This window comes from Mus musculus, chromosome 13 (genome assembly GCF_000001635.26).
Source record: "Mus musculus strain C57BL/6J chromosome 13, GRCm38.p6 C57BL/6J".
NCBI lineage: Eukaryota > Metazoa > Chordata > Mammalia > Rodentia > Muridae > Mus > Mus musculus.
Window position 1 is genome coordinate 24,956,301 of NC_000079.6, and position 21,880 is coordinate 24,978,180.

Here is a 21,880-nt window from a genome sequence, read left to right on the forward strand (position 1 = left end):
GATTATTTTAAGGAAAAGGAAAACCTTAGCTTGTCCACATATCCTGTGAACATCTGGCTAGAGTTTTGACTTTTAAAAAGCTGTTATTATTAATTCCTTTCATTGTTATCACCTTTAAAGACACACCCACAAGACTGAAATGGACTAAGGTGCTGCAAACAGGGGCAGATGTGTCTCTGCAGTGTCTTTGAGGCTGTGTGTCTGATTAAGGGAAGGACTGATTGCCACTTGGCTCTGTTCAAAATACTCCCAAACAGGGGGATGCAGTCTCTCCTAATAACTAGACTGAAAGACCCTATTGGCTGTGAGTTGTTGTATTTGACTTTGGCCATTTTTTTTGTTTTTGTTTTGTTTTTGTTTTTGTTTTTGTTTTTGTTTTTGTTTTTCGAGACAGGGTTTCTCTGTGTAGCCCTAGCTGTCCTGGAACTCACTTTGTAGACCAGGCTGGCCTCGAACTCAGAAATCCACCTGCCTCTGCCTCCCAAGTGCTGGGATTAAAGGCGTGCACCACCACCGCCCGGCCGACTTTGGGCATTTTTAATTAAGATTTTAATCTTCATTTTTATTTTATGTGTGTGGATGTTTTACCTGCACGTATGCCTATGCAGCATGTATACACAATGCTTGCAGAGGTCAGAAGAGGGCATTGGATTTCTCTGGGACCGGAGTTACATACAGTTGTGAGCTGTCATGTGGGGCTGGGGATCAAACTCAGGTCCTCTGGGAGGGTGACCAGTGCTCTTAACTACTGAACCATCTCTCCATAGCATATAAGATAATGGGTTTCGTCATGATGGTTCATACACACACACACACACACACACACACACACACACACAGACACACACACACATATATATATACACACATACATACATGTCAGTGCACCTTGCTCATATTTATGCCTTTTATCATCCTCCACCCACGTTAGTCAAATTAGCTGCTACGAACTCTACTCTATTGGACCTGTAATCTGGACTCCATTTGAAAAGTTGTTCACCCTAGGGAGACACAATTGTCTGCAGCAGTGTTGTTATCCAACTCAGTGGACAACACAGACAAGAGGGAGAATGTTAGTGTGAAGACCAAACACCAAGATACACTTCTGCAGTTCCCCAGGAGAGGCTGTCACCTCCCCTTGGTGTGTCTGATTCGGGGTGACATTCTGGGTCACAGTTCATGACATTCACCATGTACTTCTCTTTGTTCCTCAGATCGATTTTTACAACTCTTACTCTGACGCTCACTCGGCTGGTGATTTTGGTACTGTACATTCATTCTTCTCATATGTCAATTACTTTTCTTAATTTGTTAGTGTGCATGCAAGTGTGTGTGTGTGTGCGTGTGCGTGTGCGTGTGTGTGTGAGAGCATCTGTGTTGTCATGTACATGATGTGTGTGTGTGCTTGAGCATCTGTGTTGTCACTTACAAGATGTGTCTGTGTGTGTCATGTGAGCCACAGTGTGCAAGTGTGAAGGTCAAAGGACTACATTATGAAGTGGTTCCTTCCACTTTTCTGTGGGTTCTGGGAATTGAACTCAGGTCGTCAGCCTTACATAGCAAGCACTTTTACCTACTGAACCATCCTGCCAGCCTTCTATGTTAAATATTTTTCTAATTTTAATGCTAAAGTTCATCAGAACATAACACAGCAATGCAACATGGAGATGCATTTCTTTTCTTTTTTTGAGACAGGGTTTCTGTGTGTTGTCCTGGCTGTTGTGGAACTCTAGCTTTGAACTCACAGAGATCCTCCTGCCTCTGCCTCCAAGTGTTGGGACTAAAGGCATGCGCCACCATCCCAAGCTAAGGGGCCAGATTTCTAAGTGGGTGTATTAATGTTTTTTGTTTGTTTGTTTGTTTAAAAATATGTATTTTGTTGTTGACATAATTTTATGAGAAAATCTTACTTATATGTTGGATTAAACTCCATCTGCTAGATTAGTCGTAGTCACCTGTACTTCAGCTCCTAATTGCTGAACTCTTTTTTCCTGTAGTAATTTTCTTTAAATGTACATGTTAGTATTTCTTTGAATAGACTTGTATGGTCTATCTTAAAGTAAAATAAAAGAAGTTCAAAGCTGTGTGTGGTGGCACACACCTGTAAGTCCAGCAGCTGGGGAGCTGAATTACAAGAGGATTCCTGTAAGTTGAAGGGCAGCACTAAGCAGAGTGGACGCAGGCCAGCCAAGGCTACACAGTGAGATCCTGCTAAAACAAGCAAAAAGATAGCAAACAGAATTATTTCACTATGCTTTCATAATCCATTCATGTCACTAGCTAAGATTTGTTGTTGTTGTTTGTTTTCTTTTGTTTTGTTTGAGACAGGGTTTCTCTGTGTAGCCCTGGCTGTCCTGGAATTCACTCTGTAGACCAGGCTGTCCTTGAACTCAGAAATCCGCCTGCCTCTGCCTCCCGAGTGCTGGGATCAAAGGCGTGCGCCACCACGCCCCGGCTACTAGCTAAGATTTTTAAAAGAGCTTTTTCTTCAAGACAGGCCTGAAACAGAATGAGTAGCTGCGGGAATAGTCTGGTTTGTGGGAATGTGGGCTAGAAGAAGCTGTCTTGTCACTAACCCACAGATTGTAAATATTTTTCTCTTGCCGTAGGAGGAGATGTGTTGAGCCAGTTTGAATTTAATTTTAATTACCTCTCACGGCGCTGGTAAGACCAACATTCTTTTAAATACGTGGTACCAAAATAGAATTTATGACTTGCTGGATTTGTTTTTTAGTTTATAGCTTATTTTCCTACTGGTTTGTCTTTTTATTCTCTCTCTCTCTGTCTCTGTCTCTCTGTCTCTCTGTCTCTCTGTCTCTCTGTCTCTCTGTCTCTCTCTCTCTCTCTCTCTCTCTCTCTCTCTGTGTGTGTGTGTGTGTGTGTAATTTTATCCTTGTTACTAGCTAATGAACCTAGGGCTTTCTGGATGTTAGGCAACTACTTTGTTTCTTTGCTAAGTCCTTAGCTACTTCTTTTTTTCTTTTCTTTTCTTTTCTTTTTTTTTAAACAGTGTTTAAAAACTTGAGACAGGGTCTAACTGAGTGTGTCTCAGGCTTTGACCTTGGAGCCTCTCTAGCTTCAGCCTCTTAAGCAGCCTGGGTTACTGGCCTGTGTTACTACTTCTGGTTTTGCCAGTGTTTTTGCATAGTGTTCTGAATATATAGCTTCTACTATCTCACCATTTTGTCAAATTACTTCTTAAATTATGTTTGTGCACTTTGTAGTGTATATTAATACTTAGGGTGTATTTTATTCATTATTGAGGTTTTTGTTTGTTTTTTCAGTCTTTCGAGACAGATTTTCTCTGTGTAGCTCTGGCTGTCCTGGAACTCACTCTGCAGACCAGGCTGGCCTCAAACTCAGAGATCTGCCTGCCTCTGCCTCCCAAGTGCTGGGATTGAAGGCTGACTAATCGAATTTGTTAATCCATAGTAGTTGACTATATCTGTTCTCCTTGGTTGTGGATGCTTCTGATGTCTTTTAAAAGAAATCGTCGACCTTTAAGGCATGATTCTGTGTAGTCTTTTAAAACTTTTATGGCTTTAAAAAAGATTTATTTTTATGTGTGTGTGTGTGTGTGCCTGTGTGTGTAACACTTACATGCAGTTGTTTGTTAAGGCCGTGAGTGAGCTGGATCCCCTGAAACTGGAGTTACAGGTGGTTGTGAGTTGTCTGATGTTGGGAAACAAACCTGGGTATTCTGGGAGATCAGGAAGTCTTTTTACATTTAATTCATCTGGACATTTTTTTGTAAGCCGAAGTATAAATTTAATTTAACTTCCCCATTGAGGTGGCTGGGTGTTCTAGAACGAGTTTCTCAATAGTCTACTCTTTCCTCCCTGGTCTGCAGCAAGCCTGTGTGCTTTCCTTTCTCTCCTTCTGGCCAGAGTAACTGCCCTCAGGAACACTGCTTCTTTCTGTCCCTGTGGCTTTACTGTACGTCAGCTTCTAGAAGGGCAGAACTTCCTCTTTGTCTTCTGTCTTAGTGACCATTGAATTGTTGTGAAGAGACACCATGACCAAGGTAACTTAGAAAAGAAAATATTTAACTGGGAGCTTGCTTACAGTGTCCAGAGTCCATGACTGTCACTGTGGGGAGTGCGGTGGCAGAGAGAAAGACAGAGAGACAGACAGACATAGAGAGATACACACTCAGAGAAAGAGGAGAGGTAAAGAGAGATAGAGAGAGACAGAGCCACAGAGAGACAGAGAGGCAGACAGACACTGGGCCTGGACTAGAAGGACACATTCAAGTATCTGAGCCTACCGGGGCCATTTTCGTTCAAATTATCTCCCTTCTTTAAAAGTATGTTTTATCTTTGCTCTTTCTCGTGGAATTTAGGATAAGGCTAATGTGTTTCAGGAAAAACTTGTTGGAATTTTGAGGAACGTTTATTGAGTGTAGCACAGCTCTGCCTCAGCAGAGAAACGTCTTTGAGTAGTGGATGAAGGTCAACACAGACACAGCTGCTCAAAGGGTAGCGAGTGAGTGCTACGAAGTGACCATGTCCCACGTCGTGTATGAGACATCTGTATCACTCAAACCCAAGACTCAGGGACCTTCTGAGAAGAGGGCGTGGAAAGTCTGTAAGAGCCAGAGGCCAGGGAGGACTCTCTAGGATGAATGCATGCACAGACTCATAGCATCCGTGGTTGCCTGCACAAGAGCAAGCCAGCCAGCATTCCAACATGGAGGAGGGAGGGACTCATGGGCTGCCACTCACTGCGGAGGAGTCATTGGCAGTTGATGGCTGCTTGGGGAGTTTTCTTTAGGGACAAGGTCCCTAAGAGGTTGACCACACTCTGGTGGATGGCCCCATGTCCATGTCTATCTGCTTCCTACCGTCAAACCGCTGTAGCTTCTGAGGTTCATCAGACACCAACAGAGTAAAGCTGGCTCTCGTCCTTGCTTGTTTCCAAAGATTCCATTTTCTATTTGGGTTTGGAGTATGGAATTATTATTATTTTTTTATTACTTTCTTGCTTGCTTAGTGATTCATTAAAACAAATATTTTTGTTATTTCTTTTTGCCCGTTAAGCCATTTTTATTGCAAAGGTCATTGCTAAATAATAAAGGTCAGAGCTCTTATAAGCTAAAAATGGGCTTCTTAATTCCTTTTTTCTTGTTAACACACATAAATCAATTTTAATCTCATTTTTTATTTTTTGTATCTTTGATTTTATTATGGAAATCATATTTTATCAGTTGTTATATTCTTGTTTAGTCTGGGGCTTTTGAGACTGAAATAAAAATGACTCTATACATTTGATTTTAAAATACTGCTCTCCTTCCAACTAAATAGTTAATGTCTATGAGCCAAAAACTGGGTCCAGAGTTCTTTCTCTGGCTTCTGTGCATCTAAATTAGCACACCCAAAGGGGAGCCATATCTAGTGCTCAGGCCTATAAGTGCAACACTCTGAATGCTGAGGCAGGAGGACTGCTGTGAGTTTGAAGACATCCTGGGATTCACAGAGGGTTCTAGTCCATCCTTGATTACAGAGTAAGATACTACTTAAAAACCCAAATACACCCTTGCTCCACACATATCCAAATATAATCCTGCACCCCCCCACACACACGTGCACATATGCATACACAGGCTCATGAACCCACACACATACACATTAGCAATTCATGAGACTAATTTTCATGAACTCTGAATTCACAAAATTGAACACTTTTTTTTACACTTGATAATTTGATAATTTCTGATATTTAAATATCTTTTCATAAATATTTGACTAAGGCACCTATTCTTTTTTTGTTGTTGTTCTGCATCATTGGGAAACTTACTGTCCCTGTGAAGCTCAGTTTCCTTTTATGTAAAATGGGAATATAATGGTTTCAATCCCTAAGTGCCACTGGCAAAGTTAAATGACCAGTGCTGGTGAGAAGAGTGTTGAATTCGTGACACACAGAATCAGTCATGGGGCACTGGGAGCTTGTGCAGCTCCTGCAGTTGTTCCTGTTGTCATCAGTGTCAGAACCCACGTGTCTCCCTTTCATTTTGACTCAGGTACGTGCCCGTCAGGGATCTTCTGAGAATTTATGATAATCTCTATGGTCGGAAAGTCATCACCAAAGACGTCCTTGTTGATTGCACCTACCTTCAGTTCCTGGAAATGTAAGTGTGGACCAGAAGGGACCTCTCTGAGCACCCTTTTCGGATTTTAGTTCCAGGGGTTGCATTTCGAACTTATGGACTTCACTTCTGTCAAGGCAGTTGAGTGGTAGAAGACGCACATGGCTGGGCTGTCTCTTCACTATTTGCTTCATTTTTCTATAGCCACTGCAGCTCATGAAGATTCTTATTTGTGTTGCAGGCACGGGGAGATGTTTGCTGTTTCCAAGGTAAAGATGTGCTTTTTCTGACTCTTGGCTAAAGGATTGTATGTACACGGTGCAATGCCTTACTCCCCTGTCTCCTGCTGCAGCTCTATTCCACGTACTCTACAAAGTCCCCATTTCTGGTGGAGCAGTTCCAAGACTATTTCCTCGGAGGTCTGGATGACATGGCATTCTGGTCCACGAACATTTACCGTTTGACCAGCTTTATGCTGGAGAACGGGACCAGGTGGGTTTTGCCTTGCTAGATTCCCCACACAAAGCTTAGCATCTTCAGTTGATGAAACAAAAATCAGTGGAATACAATCTCAGAAGTGTTGTCTGAAGCCATTTGGGGAGAAAACAATGGAAACTATGAACTCTCTAACACCTGACTGGGGGACACCTGGTTGACTTGGTAAATGCTGTTCTAGGTTTAGGAACAGAGACAGAGAAGCAGATACTGCAGAACTGGGAATCACCGAGAAGTAGCTCACACACACCTCCCCATGCTCCCTAACCAAATCACTGGTGGATGGTTTGTAGAGCACAGGCTCTGCAGGAGACGGATGGAGGGCATAGGTGGGGTTGCAGCGTAGCCTCTCCTGGAAGAGCATTACCTTCATTTTGTCATCTTCAGGACCAGAGCTACTCAGAGACCAAACACAGAGCATACAGGAAGTTAGATCTTTAGAAAGAACTACCCCTAGTCCTAGGAAGCCACTGTTGATCAGAGAAACCGTACATCATCAGCATTGGGTACACATCTACCCCCCTCCAACCCCTGCCCCTGGCTGAGCTGCTGGGATGCTGGGGGTAAGAAGGAAAGGAAACTTTGAAGCCCCTGCTTCAGGGAAGGGGTGGCACTTGAAGCTTGGCTGGGCGTGTGAAGCCAGCAGTGGAGACGCAGGCTCTCTGCGCAAGAGCTATTCCCCAGAGCCGGTTCCAGGTCAGGAACTTGGAGTGTGGGTGTTGATAAGTTGATAAGAATAATATGTGATGTGTTCCTAAAAACATTTGCAATATTCACACATTATTAAGCATAATTACACATTGTTGATTTGAAATGAAATTCTCTTAAGTGCTAAGATTGACTCCTGCTTACTCCATGCAGATTTGCTTGGAAGACTCAGGAAGGGATAATTTGGTAGGGATTAGCAATCTAATATAAATTCTATTGAATTTAACCTGTTCTGTTCCGTGCTGTGCATCCATGTGTGTAGACGTCTTTGCATGTGTGTGCACGTGCATGCGTGAGGAGATCTGAGGTTGATGTGGGTGTCTTCCTCAGTTCCTCTCACCTTGTGACAGGGTCCCTTGCTGAACTCTGAGTTCACTTATTGCAGATTATCCGACTAGCTAGCTCATTCGGAGATCTCATATCTCCATCCTCTGAGCACTGACACTTCAGGTTGGCTCACCTTTCATTTATGTGAGTTCTGGAGACCCAAACCCTTATCTCCACAATTAGACAGCAAGTGTTCCACCCTCGGAGTGATCTCCCCAGCTCCAAAGTCTTATTTCAATAGTGATTCAAGTGACCTCAAAGCCTTTGCAGTGGAGTTTGGTTGTGTGTGTGTGTGTGTGTGTGTACATTCTGAAGCCAGAATGCTCTCCTCTTTTTTTTTTTTTTTTTTTTTTTTTTTTTTTTTTGTTGAGACAGTGTCTGTTATTGATCTGGATCTTGGTGATTAGGCCAGGCAGCTAGGCAGGCTGGCCTTGGAGCTCCTGAGGTCTGCTTGACTCTGCAAGCCCCCATGCCAGGCCATGGGTTCTGGGAATCAAACACAGGTCCTCATGTTTGCTTCCACTGACTGACTCATCTCCCTGGCCTGGATGAGAGTGTTTAGGTTCATGCAGCCTAGATGTAAAGAGGGTGGGGTTTGGAATTGGAGACATCTCTTTCTTACCACAGAGTTTTATGTCACAGGTTGTTAAACCTCCTAAGCTCTGATTTCCTGTTAAATGGGGATGCTCACCAGCCCATCTTGATGAAGCTGTGAGGAGTCAGTGAGAGCCCTCATGCAGGCAGCGGAGGGTCTAAAAAGCAAGTGCTTACTAAGTGCTGGCTCCATGATCATGGCTGCTATTAGGTGGAAGTTAAGGTTCTATTGGTCAAACTCAGAATGTCCAGCCAGTCATAGTAGAGTTAGTGACGTCCATTTCTTCATCCTCCCTCCCTCCTTGCTTTCCTCCCTCAGTCCCTCTCCCCCTCAATCCCTCCCTCCCTCCTTGTTTTCCTCCCTCTCTCCCTCACCACATGCAACAGTTCTCAAGCCCAGCCCCACTTCTGGGTGACTTTGGACTATTTCTGTACTTAGCTAAGGAAAGACAGGTAGGAAGAAGCAGCAGAGGAACACAGCTCTTATCTCTGTTCTAGCACACAGAGGGAGAGGTGGAGGGAGAGATATCAGAATTCAGAATTTATGAGAAATTGAAAGTAGGTTCTAGAAACAAATAAACAAAAAAGAATCACAAAAGAAGAAATGCATTTGTTTTTATTTACTAGCCTTATTCCAGCTTGCTAGGAGTACTTACCTTTTACAATGCACTTTAAAGTGCATTCATGGTATTTGAAGCATACAGTAGGCTTTCCCAAAGAAACAGTGAATGGCCGAATTGCCTTCCAACTCCAGAGGTGGAGCAAGGGGACTCACAGAGAAAGCCTTTTCCTCAGCTCAGAGCTGGCATGATGGGTCTGGAAAACGTGCGTGTGCACACACAGTGAGCCTACTCAGCAGGAAAAATGGGATCACAGCTGTTGCGGCCGGCCAGTGGCACACATGTCTGGGTTCTAGCCTGGGAGGCATCCTGGAATCTGGAAGAGAAGAGGGAACTAGGCAGCGCGAGAGAGAATGGAATCAAGACAACTAGTCTGCTCAAGGTTCAATTTTACTATCCCCTGACACTGGGTTATGAAGAAGGGGAAGGGGCCCATTCCCGCCAAATCATCCTTGGAGTCCAGTGTCAGGTGACCACATGATAGCTCCGGAAAAGCTAGGCGACAGGCAGTAGCAGTGGGAGTGGCAGAACGATAGGGTGGCAGGCTCCACCCCCGATGCTCTCTTCGTGCTAAAAGTGAAACCTGTTCAGCCAGGTTTCAGGCTGAGGGGGGGAGGTTACACACAGCATCCATAGGAAAATGGAGCTGAAGATGATTATATTAGCTAAAATGAGCCATACTCGAAACATCAAGTTTTCTCTCGTGTGTTGAACCTATTAAACACAGAAACCATGCAATATAAGGAGGAGCGGGGTTTGTGAGAGGGAGAAGGGAAGTGGGGAGACGGAAGTGGATGGTGATTATGGTCTCAGTATGTGATGCATATGAATTGAAGTGTCACTAGGAGAACAGTCACTTTACACAATGAACAAATCCTCCAGAAAGGGAGGGAGCAGGGTTGTAGCTCGCTTGGTGGAATGCTTGGAGGAAAGCTTGCTGCCAGCCCCTCCTCACTGTCTCCCAGATTCCCTTCCCAGCCCCTGGTCTTCCCTTGCTGTACAGCCTTCACGCTTCTCCTAGTCTCCTCCAGTGTCCTCCGCAGATGTGCTTCAAAGTCCTGTTCCTTCCACAGCGTCTACACCCACTCCCATAAAGTCTCTTTGAATGAGGTCATCCCTTACATTTCCCCAAAGCCTTCTCACTTATAGAAGAGATACCTGATTTCCTACTTAATTGATAAATCTGTAGAATTTTATAACTGGGACCTAGTTTGCATCATATTCTCAGACTCTGGGCATTTCATGTTTGCCTGCAAGCTTGGCAGAGGAGCCCGGAGGGCAGAGGGAGGCTTGGCTAGAGAGACTTGGGCTCTCCATCCAAATGGCCAGGCAGTGAACTCTTTGAGCCTATGGGGGTGGTTTAAAGGTGCCTCCATTGGCACAATGGATAGATGGCACATTGGACTCATAGCGACAAGAGTGAGTTAAAGCACATCACTGATTGCCTGTTACAGTCAGGCTTGGAGGGAAGGAAGAAAAGTGCCTAACTCCTTCCACTGTTTCCCCAGTGACTGCAACCTGCCTGAGAACCCCCTGTTCATCTCCTGTGATGGCAGGAACCACACCCTCAGGTAAGTGGGACCGGAAGAAGGCTCTCTAGATGCGCTGCTGTGGAGATGGTGGAGCCTGGGGTCTTCAGACCAGTGGAGGCAGGTTCCTAGTCTAGCCAAGCCATTTACAGCCAAGTGACTTTTAAACACAGTGGTGATTGTTTTTAAGCTACAACTTTTCTTTCTGACAATGAGGAAAAGACATCTACAGTTCTGGAATACTGACATGGAATACAGATGGTAGCAGGTGTAAGGCAGATGCAGGCAGTGAGTTGCTCACTAAATGCTCATTGGTAGTTTTATGATTATTATTTTGATTTATGAACCTTACCTAGATTCTGTCCTAAAAAAGCATTTTCCTGACAAGGTGAAGAGAAGTGCTCTGTGGAAATTTCTGAGGAATAGGCCTGGTTTATATTGTTAGAGGTGGTGTCTCCTGTCAAAGCCAGGTGCCATCCTGCAAATCATGATGTTTTCAATAGAAAGGGACACCATCTGTTATCAATAAAACAAAACAATAGCATAAATAATCATAACACTTGGAGATAGTCATTGTACCAGGAACTCAGAGCACATGGCCTGAGAGCTGTCTGAGTACTGAACGTGTCATTGTAAACATGGCTGAGCGTTGGAGAGCAAAGGGCTGGCTGCTCTGAGAATTTACCATGGTGGCCCAACCAGGGCCCAGTGCAGTCTCCTGAAGAACCAATGAGATGTTTAAGAGGAAAAACCTCTAAATAATCTAGATAGTAAAGTGAGGGCTTTCCCGTGAAACATCCTAAGGGGATTTGATGTGTTGAATGAATTAAAAAAAAAATCACATATCTTAAAGAGCCTATGCCACAGGTGCCTAGAAGAGCCACTTCATGATGCTTAAGGGTAAGGGAACAATAAGGGTAAGGGGTTTTCGAGACAGGGTTTCTCTGTGTAGTCCTGGTTATCCTGGAACTCACTCTGTCGACCAGGCTGGCCTTGAACTCAAAAAGCTCTGCCTGCCTCTACCTCCTAGTGCTGGGATTAAAGGTGTGCATCACAGATGGGCTAGAAAATATATTTTAATGAGATAACTGTTTATAGCTCAGGTCAGTCTTTCTGCATGCTGCCATCCTAAGGATGTCAAGAGCTGTCTTGACCTTTTCAGTGAAACATGTAACACATTTATTTATGGGGTGGTATTCTAGAAGTACTTTTACTCCTACTGTGAGCTCTGAGACCACAGGAAATCTCTTCTTCTTCTCCTTCTCCTTCTCCTCCTTCTTCCTTCCTTCTTCTCCTTCTCTTCCTTCTCCTCCTCCCCCTTCTCCTTCCCTCCTCTTCCTCCCTCCTCCCCTTCCCTCCTCTTCCCTCCTCTTCCCTCCTTTTTCTCCTCCTCCTTCTTTTTGATGCTGGGTGTTGAACCCAGAGCCCATGCACATGTCAAACACACATTCTGCTATACACACAGCTCCAGACACATCAAGTTTTGTGAGGGTTGGCGTCTAAGCCTTAGAAATATACTCACCAAAAGATTTTTGTGGAATGAAGGTTTTTCTAAAGGTATGTTTTCTGACTCTCCATCTTCTCGATGTTAAAATCCCAGGATCTCAGCTAGTGTTACCATGTTTGATCATTTTATTGTTCTCTCTTTTCAGTGGCTCAAAAGTGCAGAAAAATGATTTTCACAGGAATTTGACCATGTTCATAAGTAGAGACATCAGGAAAAACCTCAATTACACAGAAAGAGGCGTGTTCTACAGCACAGGCTCCTGGGCCCCGGTGAGAATTTCCTGTTATTCTTGAAGGAGGATGGACCACTTCTCCCAACAGCTTGCCTGTAAAGTCCTTACATACTGCTGTCCACATGAGCATCTCGGCTTGTGACAGGGCACAGTGTTCTTGGTCTCTAAAATGTGGTGCATTCCAGAGATGCCCTAAGACACGAAAGTGGTATAGTTACAGAAGCTCTGTACATCTAGGCTGGTCCTGCTGTGACCCTAGGCAAGTGCTTGCTACGTAGAAGACTTCTTACATAGTTCCATGCTGACAGACACCATTTTGTGTGAAATGTATTCATAGGGCCATTTTCCCCCTCAGACAAAAATCTTCATAGTTAAGGCTGGCCTCAAACTCGTGGCATTCTAGGTCCTCCTGTCTCACCTTTCTGGGTGCTGGGATTACAGGCATGTGCCACCATGTCCCCTATCACATGGGATCTTTGAGGTCATGTTGCTGTGGGGATGAAAACGAAAGGGAAATGGAAAGAGACTTGATCTTTGGGAAATGTTCGCCTAATAGCAGACACAGCTCTTCCGTGGGTGTGTGATAAAAGCTGCGCTGGATTGGCAGCAGGCTAGGAGAGAGGTCTTTCTTACCTCAGAAGTCATGGGGAAGGCACCACGAAGAAGTGGAACTGAGGAAAACCTTAATAGTGGTTAGCATTCCATCGGCAGAAGAACGCATTGCTGGTGATGAGCTGGGGAGATTTCAGGATGTTTGGAGAGTCCAGTATTTGCATTTGCCTGGAACCTAGGACAAGGTTCCAAGACTTGGAAATAGGTCGGTACTGGCTTGTGGTTGTTCTCAAGACCAGAAGGGTTTAGACAACAATGTAAATGTCACACATCAGGAGTGGGATGAGGGAATGAGGAGGGCCAGCTTCCTGAAGATCAGCCTGCCCAGTCACATGGAATGGTCCCTCTCCAGGTCTGATTAAAGAGCCCATGCTTGATTTCCTACTCCATTGTCGTGGCCTTAAAAATTCTTACAAGCAGGTTAACAAAAGCCAAGCCTCCGAGCTTTAATTTTGCACTGGGCTCCACAGGTTACATAACTGGCCCCAAGCTTGGGAACTCCTGCCAAAGAAAAAAGCGCAGATAACTTTGCATGTACGTGTTTGTATTTGTCTCCTAAGGGGAAAATGTCTAAGCAGGAAGTGCGCTAGTTATCTTTCTTGTTGCTGGGGTAAATACCTGGAAAAAAAGTCCCTCAAGGAAAGGATGGTTTGTTTTTGATTCCCTGAGGAGGCAGAAGTCTTACTGCAGTGAGAAAATATGGCAGCTATGGCAGTGGGAGTGTGGGGCTGCATGCTCACATCTTCCCAGTCTGACAGGCACTCGGAGGGCAGCGAGGCTGTGGCTCAGTTCACTCCCTCCTTTTTATTGAAATAAATGGGTCCTCAGTAGATAGGATAGTGCTGCCCCCCATCCAGAGTAGGTCTTCCCTCCCCAGTTAAACTTCCCTGGCCTCACAGACATACCCAGAGTGGATCTCCTAGGTGATTCTAAAGCAATGGAGATTAACATCACAGAGAGTTGGTATTCCCAGTGTCTGTCCTGAGGGTTGATAGTTTACTATAGATGATGCAGTGTTTTTCTGCATGAATGTGCAAGCCAGAGCTGAGCATTAGACTAAGCAATTTGTGTGCAGCCTGCTGGCAGGATGATAGTAGGGAGGACAGAGGACATGTTGCTTGTCTGCAGGTCCTTACTTACATCAGTGCTTGTCCTAGCTGGGGCTGGCTGGCCTGCCTTCATGTTCTTAGCTCTATCTGTTTTGTTGTACAAGACTGCTGGAGGCTAGGAAGTCTTCTTTGGTCTTATGTCACCCTTGGGTGAATTTAGAGTTGTGCTCCCTTGACTTGGATGGATCAAGAGTTTATTCAGCTTGCTAAGGACCACCCTGGTTTGTGCATGCGTCTTTGTAGACAGTACTTCAAGACAATTAGGTAGTTCTATGTGATGCCTATACTGGTGATCCCACCACTTGAGATGCCAAGGCAGGAGGATTACTGAGTTGAGGATAACCGTGGCTATAGAATGAGATGTTGTCTTCAGACAAAAACAAAACTAAATAAAAGAAAAAGGGAAGTTTAGAATCCCAGGCTTGGTGGCTGGTTGTCCCCAGGTTCCCTGGTACAGGTCTGCAGCTCTGTGAAGGTCCTCTCCTGTTCTTCAGGTACATTGAGAATCAAAGCCAATAGCATCTCACTGTGGGTGTGGCTCATAGCAGTGGCTCTCAACCTTCCTAAGGCTGCAGCCCTTTAATACAGTTCCTCATATTGCAGTGACCCTCAACGGTAATTTTTTGTTGTTGATGATGCTACTTCATAACTATAATTTTGCTACTGTTATGGATTGTAATGTAAATATTCTAGGAGATGGCAGTTTGCCAAAAGTGTCATGACTCAAAGGTTGAGAACCACTAGTTTAGCAGGTGGGGATTTTTGGACTCCCAAGTGTTTCAGTTCATTTGTTTGAGGAAAACGAACCATCTATTTACAAACATAATTCTGATTCTAGATTAGACAGGCTCGACTTTCCTAAAGTTTGGTCCGTAAAAAATTCTTTTGTTGGCCAGCCATGCCTTTAGTCCCAGCCCTCGGGAAGCAGAGCCAGGTAGCTCGCCTTGAGGTTTATACACGGTCTACACGGTCTACAGAGTGAGTGCTGGGCCAAAAGGAGCCTTGCAGTGAGATGATCTTTTATTGGGTGTGAATTTTCAAATCAATGCAGAGGCGGGCTTTGAGGAAATCCTAGCTGACTCTTCCCCTGTAGCCCATTCTCTCAGATTGTACCCCTGCCATCATCTCTTGGACCATCTCTGTGTGACGTTGCTGTCCCTAATGCCTGGTCTGAGCTAGCATATCAATATGAAGGTCTGTCTTCTTTGTCAGCGCTTGTGTCCCCTGGCTCCTGTTGATGATGCTGTGCGTCTAACACAACCTTTCATTCCAGGAATCTGTCACCTTTATGTACCAGACTCTGGAGAGGAACCTGAGGCTGATGCTTGCTGGCAGCTCTCAGAAAAATCTGAATCATGTCTCCAGCCCCTCTGCCTCCTACACCCTGTCTGTCCCCTATGCCAGGCTCGGCTGGTAAGAATGAGCTCCTTAGACTGGGAATGTTGACTCCCATTCAGCCCTTTGTCAGCTTTGGGGAGGCATCATTTGTGTTAACCAGGCACATGGGTCTGTAATAATTAATTCCCCTGTATTTTTAGAAGAAATTAGGAAGCAGAACATGGATTTATTTCAAGTTTGGGTGAACTGGAAGACAGAAAGAAATCTAATGCACTTCTGTCTTGGTTAGGGTTTTACTGCTGTGAACAGACACCAGGACCATAGAAACTCTTATAAGGACAACATTTAATTGGGGCTGGCTTACAGGTTCAGAGGTTCAGTCCATTATCATCAAAGCGGGGACATGGCAGCGCCCAGGTTGGAATGGTGTGGGAGGAGCTGAGAGTTCTACATCTTCATCTGAAGGCTGCTAGGAGAAGACTGACTTCCATGTGCTCAGGAGGAGGACTCACGCCCACACTGACATACTTTCCTCCAACAAGGCCACACCTCCTAATAGTGCCACTCCCTGGGCCAAGTATATTTAAACCACCATACCTTCCTACTGAGCTGTGGCTGTCTTACAGTTACAGAAGGTTGGGGGACAAAGACTGGAACATGAGTTGATTTCATTACAAGACATCTTCCTTGCTCCTCTCCTGGACCTCAAAGGTGCCTCCATTTTGTTAGAGAGTTTTTTTTTGTGCAAGTCCAGACTGAGGAAAAATAGAGTCTGCCTTGGCTTATGTTCTACCGCTCGGATAAAACACCATGATCAAAGGCAACTTGGGGAGGAAAGTATTTGTCTGACTTATATGTCCAGATCACAGTCCATCATCAATGAAAACCAAGGCAGGGACCGAAACAGGGTAGGAACCTAGAGGTAGGAACCGAGTCAGAGATTACAGAGAAAGCTGCTTACTGGCTTTTCCTTTATAGCTTGCTCAGCCTGCTTTCTTATAGAACCCAGTACCACCTACTGAGGGATGGCACTGCCCAAAGCAGGCTGGGTCACCTCACATCCATCAGCAATCAAGAAAATGCCTCAGGCACTTGTCTATAGGCCAGTCTGATGGATGCAGTTTTCTCAACTGAAGTCCCCTCTTTCCAGATGAGTCTGTTTTATATCAAGCTGTCAAAAAAACTAACCAGCACAGGGTTATTATAAAAAAATGTTTTTAAGACTTTTTCTAAAAAAGTATGTATTTGAGTGTTTTGTCTGAATGTATGTTATGTGCACCATGTGTGTGCTTGGTGCCCTTGAAGGCATCGTATTTCCTGTGACTCTGGTTACAGACAGTTATGAGCCACCATTGGGTGCCCAGAGCAAATGCTCTTAATTACTGAGCCATCTCTCCAGCCCCAGAAAGTTGGTTTGTAAACACTTCCAATTTTGAAAGAGAAAAGAATTATGTTTGGTGCAGTGAAGTGCAAGGTCCCCAGGCTGGCAGAGTTCTTTGTCAGGAGTCCCATTCTTTCCAGAGGTATAGAGTCTGAAGCCTTTATGTGTTATGTTTTGAAAGTAACTCATTTCCTCAATGCCTCTTAAACACACTAATGTTACAAGTGCAAAAGGATAATCTGGAAAGCCAGAGAGAGATACTCTCTAGGACGTCTCTTCTTCAACAGGGCCCCAGCAGAGGACCCTGGCTGAGTTGGAACACATTTTTATTTCTATAATGTAGACACTCAGAAAGGCAGAGGCAGATGTATCTCTGACTTTGAGGCCAACCTGGCATATATAGTGAGTTCTCGGACATCCAGAGCTACGTAGAGAGATCCTGTCTCAAGATAAGAAATGAAGAAACCCACCCAAAACAAATAAAAGAGGAACTCAAACCCTCTTTTCTAATTAATTTGTCTTCAGAAAAATCACTAATTTCATGGCTAAGCTATAGAAGTTTCAACAGCTCTTTACAGTTGGCCAAATATATTTAAGCACCAGGAGCTTTCATTTTGCGAAGTAACTGCAACAACCAAGTGTCATTTTGTAGACTATCTCCCAGGCCCCAGTGTTCTTGGGGACTTATTATCATGGGCTTCCCTGAGGAGTTTAACGATGCTCCAGGAATGTAAGCAGAGAGGCAGGATGGGCTGAAAACCATTGCTTCTGGTGAAAGCCTGGTACCCAGTGATCACTCTAGAGAGGGAAATGGGGGTTCTTCTGATTCTGAGCGTAGCCAGGTGATGGAAGTGACTATTCTGGATGATTTGGCAACAGTGCTATGTCTTCTCAGAGTGGGTTCTGAAATAATAGTATTTTTAAAACAATCCTGTCGTGGGGTTTCTACCTACCTTAGACTCTTTATGTCCCCAGATGAAACACACACACACAGCCTTTATATTTTTATATATGCCTTAATCAGCACACTAGCTGGGCAGCTGCCTACCCTCCATGCTGTTAGAATCCATTTCCCTATGGATAACAGCAAAAAATTATTACTTACTACTTACTCTGTTTCGTCTGGGCTGCTCTTAACTCCAGCCGGCCAGCCCACATGACCACGTTCTCTTTACTCCTATCCCATGGTGGCTCGCTCTCTTCCTCCTGAGCATCCTTCTTCCATGGTAGCTCTTGATCTTGGAGGCCAGCACTTAGCATTACAATAAACAGTGAAAGACAAAACCTCAACAGGATTCCAGTGGCCCTTTATTTGAGGGTTACACTTATACAGCAAGCACCAGGGGCTGGGGGGTGAAATCTACCTCTCTGCTGCCATTCACGCGTGAGTTAGGGTTCTTCTTAGCCACCTCCCCAAAAGAGCCAAAGGCAGGAATGGCAGCCACAACCAGCAGCACCTTACCATACTGGCTAGCCTTAGCCCCTGGGGCTGTGCACTGGCCTTTGCCTTTCTGCAGGCATCTTAGAAAGGGCTTTGTTCTTTCCACTATGCCTTGTTATTTGTTATTTCCATGGCCATGTGAACTAGAATAAGCAAAACTTTTGTTCTTTTCAGCCCTGGGTCACCAGTGAACCATTAACTGTCTTAACTGTCATCTCTGTAGCCAGTCAGTCACAGGCGCCACTTATTTGCTTGATTCAGATACATAGTTCTCATCCCCAAGATAGAGTCTATTCTGGAGCCAACTGAGTGACCATGGTCTAAGAACACGGGTTCAGGTTGCTGCAAATACTGTGTTCCAATGCGGTAACAATTTCCTGAAGTTTTTATAATGACATAACACACAAAGTTATAAATCAGGACACTTTAAAATATATATTGGTAGGGCCACGTATGGTGGCATATTGTTTTAGTCCCAGCACTTGGTAGACAGAGGCAGGAGGATCTCTATGAGTTCTGGATCAGCCTGGTCTACAGAGTGAGTTCCAGGTTAGCTGAGGCCACATAGGGAGACCCTGTCTCAAAACAAACAAACAAACAAACAAACAAACAAACAAACAAATAAACACAAACTATATTGGTGGGAACACCAAGCAGGCTGGTTAGATTATAATGGCTGCCACAGACCTCACATAGCATCCATAACATTCTTAGCTTTGGGCTTGGTCTATTAATCCGTCCCCAAAGGATTTCCCTGATCACCTCAAGGATTTGAGGTCAGACATAGGTGGGCACTGAATGGCCACTGAGATGCCAAAGATAGTCCAAGAAAGATAATTTGGCTCCAGATCTACAGCATTTCAACTCTCTACAATCAGGAACTTCCCATCAACCTTTAGGAATATCATCAGTTCACCACTAAAGATGTTGGCTACCTAATTTAATACCATAAAAACAAAACAAAACAAAACAAAACTGGGCTGTGTTGGCAGCATAGAAGCAAACCATGAATTTGATTAGGAAACAGTGGACCTCAGTGGCTGCTGGTAGGACAGCTCTATGAGGCTTCCTTCATCCTTTCTTCATCTACTCTGGTTCTGTGGTCCAGAAAGACCCAGGGGCCTCTGGCTATCCATTTTATTTTGTTTGCCTGTGTAAAGTGACTCTGAGTCTCACAAGTGATACAGCCCCCCGCCCCCCATTTCCCATATGAATGTCCCCAGAAGTCTTGCAGACTCAGCTGGGAAAGCCAAGTGGCTGGGTTCTAGAGAGGAGAGCAAGTGGTGTGACTGTAGCCCACAGCCCTCTCCTTCTCCTAAGGGTCATGACCTCAGCTGACCTCAACCAGGATGGGCACGGAGACCTCGTGGTGGGTGCACCAGGCTACAGCCACCCTGGCCGCTTCCAGATTGGGCGGGTGTACATCATCTATGGCAACGATCTGGGCCTGCCTCCCATCGACCTGGACTTAGACAAGGAGGCCCATGGGATCCTGGAGGGCTTCCAGGTGAGATGTCCTATCACATCTTTCCTCTCTTAGAGGGGGAGTGAGCCACTGCTGATATTTTGAAATGTTTTCATTGCTTTTGTTTTTCTGGTACTGGGGATTAAACCCAAGGCTTCACGCATGACTGACAAGTGCTCTACCACAGGGCTTACCCTCGTTCAGGCTACTAGACAAGCGCTCTTGCTGAGCCCCCTGCCCACAGCTCCTCACTGAGGGTACTAGGCAAGCACTGAACATCTGAGTGCCCCTCATCCCCTCGCTGAGGGGGTACTGTAAGGCAAACAAACACTCTTCTACTGAGCCCTACCCCAGCTCTTCAATGGGGGTATAGACAAGTACTCTACCGCTGATCATCCCCACCCCTAAACTAGAGGACTAGATTCTATCCAATTAGATTCTATCCAATAAACTCTGCATAGTGAGCTATACTCCCAGCCCTTCTCTTGGGGACTCTAGTGCTCTACCACGGAGCCATGCTTAAGCCTCTCCTTGAGGGACTCGAGGTAGGTGTTAGATCACTGATGACCCCGCAACCTATTGCTGGAAGATTCTAGGCCATCATTCTACCACTTAGCCATGCTCTCAGCCCTTCACTCAATTACAGGCAAGTGCTCTATCTCCGAGCCATACCCTCAGCCCCCTCATTGCAGGGGTTCTGGGATAGCATTCTACCACTGAGCCACTGCCCCCCTCCCCCAATATGTGACACATCTTGAGGTATGCTCTCCAGCTGAGCCACTAGTAAGGAGAATAATTACAGTAACAGTTGGCAGCCTACACCCGTGCAATGCCATTCATTATTAGAGTCGCCTACATTGCCTTGGGCTCCATCTGTTACTAACTTTGAACATAAAACACAGTGCCTTCACCAAACAGACATGCTGTCACAACAGCTTCATGCAGACGTTCTGGATTTGAGGTCCTTTCCATTTTAAGAGACAGGGTCTCTGGCTGGAGATCTGGCTCAGTGGTTAAGAGCACTGACTGCTCTTCCAGAGGTCCTGAGTTCAATTCCCAGAAACCACATGGTGGCTCACAACCATCTGTAATGAGATCTGATGCCCTCTTCTGATGTGTCAACTACAGCATGCTCATATACATTAAATAAATAAATAAATACATAAATACATAAATCAGAGAGAGAGAGAGAGAGAGAGAGAGAGACTGAGACTCACACTATAGCTCAGGCTGCCCTGGAATTCACTATGTAGCCCCATGTTGGCCTTGAACTTCTAAATGCCTGTTCTTCCTAGGGCTGGGGTTGTTAATGTAAAAAGCTGTAGTTTCTTGATGTCACAGTGCCGTGGTAAAGACAGAATTCCTAATGCTCTTCACCATCCCCCACCCCTACCCGTGTAATCGTCTTCGGTAGTTACAGAGTAATCATAAAGTAAAAAGCTGCCGTGGGCCTGGCTCTGAGCTCCAGGCTCTGCTTGCATTTCATTGCTTTGCTTCAAGAAGTTTTTCTTCAGGAGGGAAAACCTAGCCACTGCTGATGTTTATTACAGAATCAGAGGGTTCATCTTGGGAACACTTAGGGCCCTGGATGGCATTACACAAACACAGAAGGCATTTGCCATCTTAGTAGCAAGGAGGGACAGCAAGCCTTACTGCTAGTTACAGAAGAGGCTTTGGTGGCATTGGCCTGGCCCTGAATCTCTGAGTGTCAAGTGCTTGGGATTAGCAACCTAGATTGGGGGGTTCAATAGTGGCTCTCTGACTGGGTAAATTACTTCTCCGTTGCTAGTTATTCATGCTGTGGGGAGAAAAGACGTCATCACACCTGTCTGTGAAGACAAATTAAAAGTGCACGGGGTTTGTGATCTAGTTTAGGCTCTGGTGAAAGCTGTCCTGGCCCTGCCATGTGGAAGTGAGTCACCTGCCCAGGGTATGGGGTCACCCTGTAAAGGTTGTTCCATCTTATGGAGTCTTCTGACATCACATGAAATATCTCCAAGCTAAGTTAAGATGACCTGTCTCTCCTACTGCTGCGCAGTCATTGCTGTTAAACCAGCAGGTAACGTCTAAAATTCTGGGCAGTGGCTTCCTGCTTGATAAACTCTCTCAAAGTCCACATGGGAGAGGAGGCGATGGCTCCACAGTGCCCTCCTCCCCATGCGACCTTTGGTAGCTTGGATGATGGCCAGAAGAGGGCATGACCTAGACTTTGGAAGCCTGTGGCCAGCCCTGTGTCATCATGAGCCTCCCCATGTCCTTGGCTACCATGGGGGATTAGGATTGCTGTTTCAAAATTACTTTGTGCTTTGTTGTGAGGCTGACTCTCCGGAGGCCCAGGATAGCTGCTGGAGATGACTCAGCCCATCTGCAGAGGGCAAGGCTTAGCTTGTCACCGGTCCCCACCCAGCACAGCATCCATCCTGGAGCAGTCCTCTGT

General features: G+C 45.2%; 1 protein-coding gene and 1 long non-coding RNA gene across 7 annotated transcripts in view; one reads left to right on the forward strand and one right to left on the reverse strand.

The window, feature by feature from the left end:
• Positions 1-21,880, forward strand: part of Gpld1 (glycosylphosphatidylinositol specific phospholipase D1) — a 54,152-nt gene that overhangs the window by 18,516 nt on the left and 13,756 nt on the right. For 5 of the 6 annotated variants that reach the window (XM_017315390.1, XM_017315391.1, XM_017315392.2 and 2 more), the window contains 9 exons: positions 1,215-1,263; positions 2,610-2,664; positions 6,020-6,127; positions 6,327-6,354; positions 6,438-6,577; positions 10,338-10,400; positions 12,011-12,134; positions 15,092-15,231; positions 19,299-19,485. In XM_017315390.1, coding sequence (XP_017170879.1) covers positions 1,215-1,263; positions 2,610-2,664; positions 6,020-6,127; positions 6,327-6,354; positions 6,438-6,577; positions 10,338-10,400; positions 12,011-12,134; positions 15,092-15,231; positions 19,299-19,485 — 894 coding nt within the window. Of the gene's footprint in view, positions 1-1,214; positions 1,264-2,609; positions 2,665-3,889; positions 4,025-6,019; positions 6,128-6,326; positions 6,355-6,437; positions 6,578-10,337; positions 10,401-12,010; positions 12,135-15,091; positions 15,232-19,298; positions 19,486-21,880 lie in introns of those variants that run through there. The other variant, XM_011244282.3, reaches the window with a different exon arrangement.
• On the reverse strand, positions 8,808-12,013 carry Gm34019. The gene is made up of 3 exons (XR_382139.2): positions 11,881-12,013; positions 10,711-10,874; positions 8,808-9,145 (listed from the first exon to the last, which is right to left on the reverse strand). It is a non-coding gene; the product is annotated as a predicted gene, 34019 (long non-coding RNA).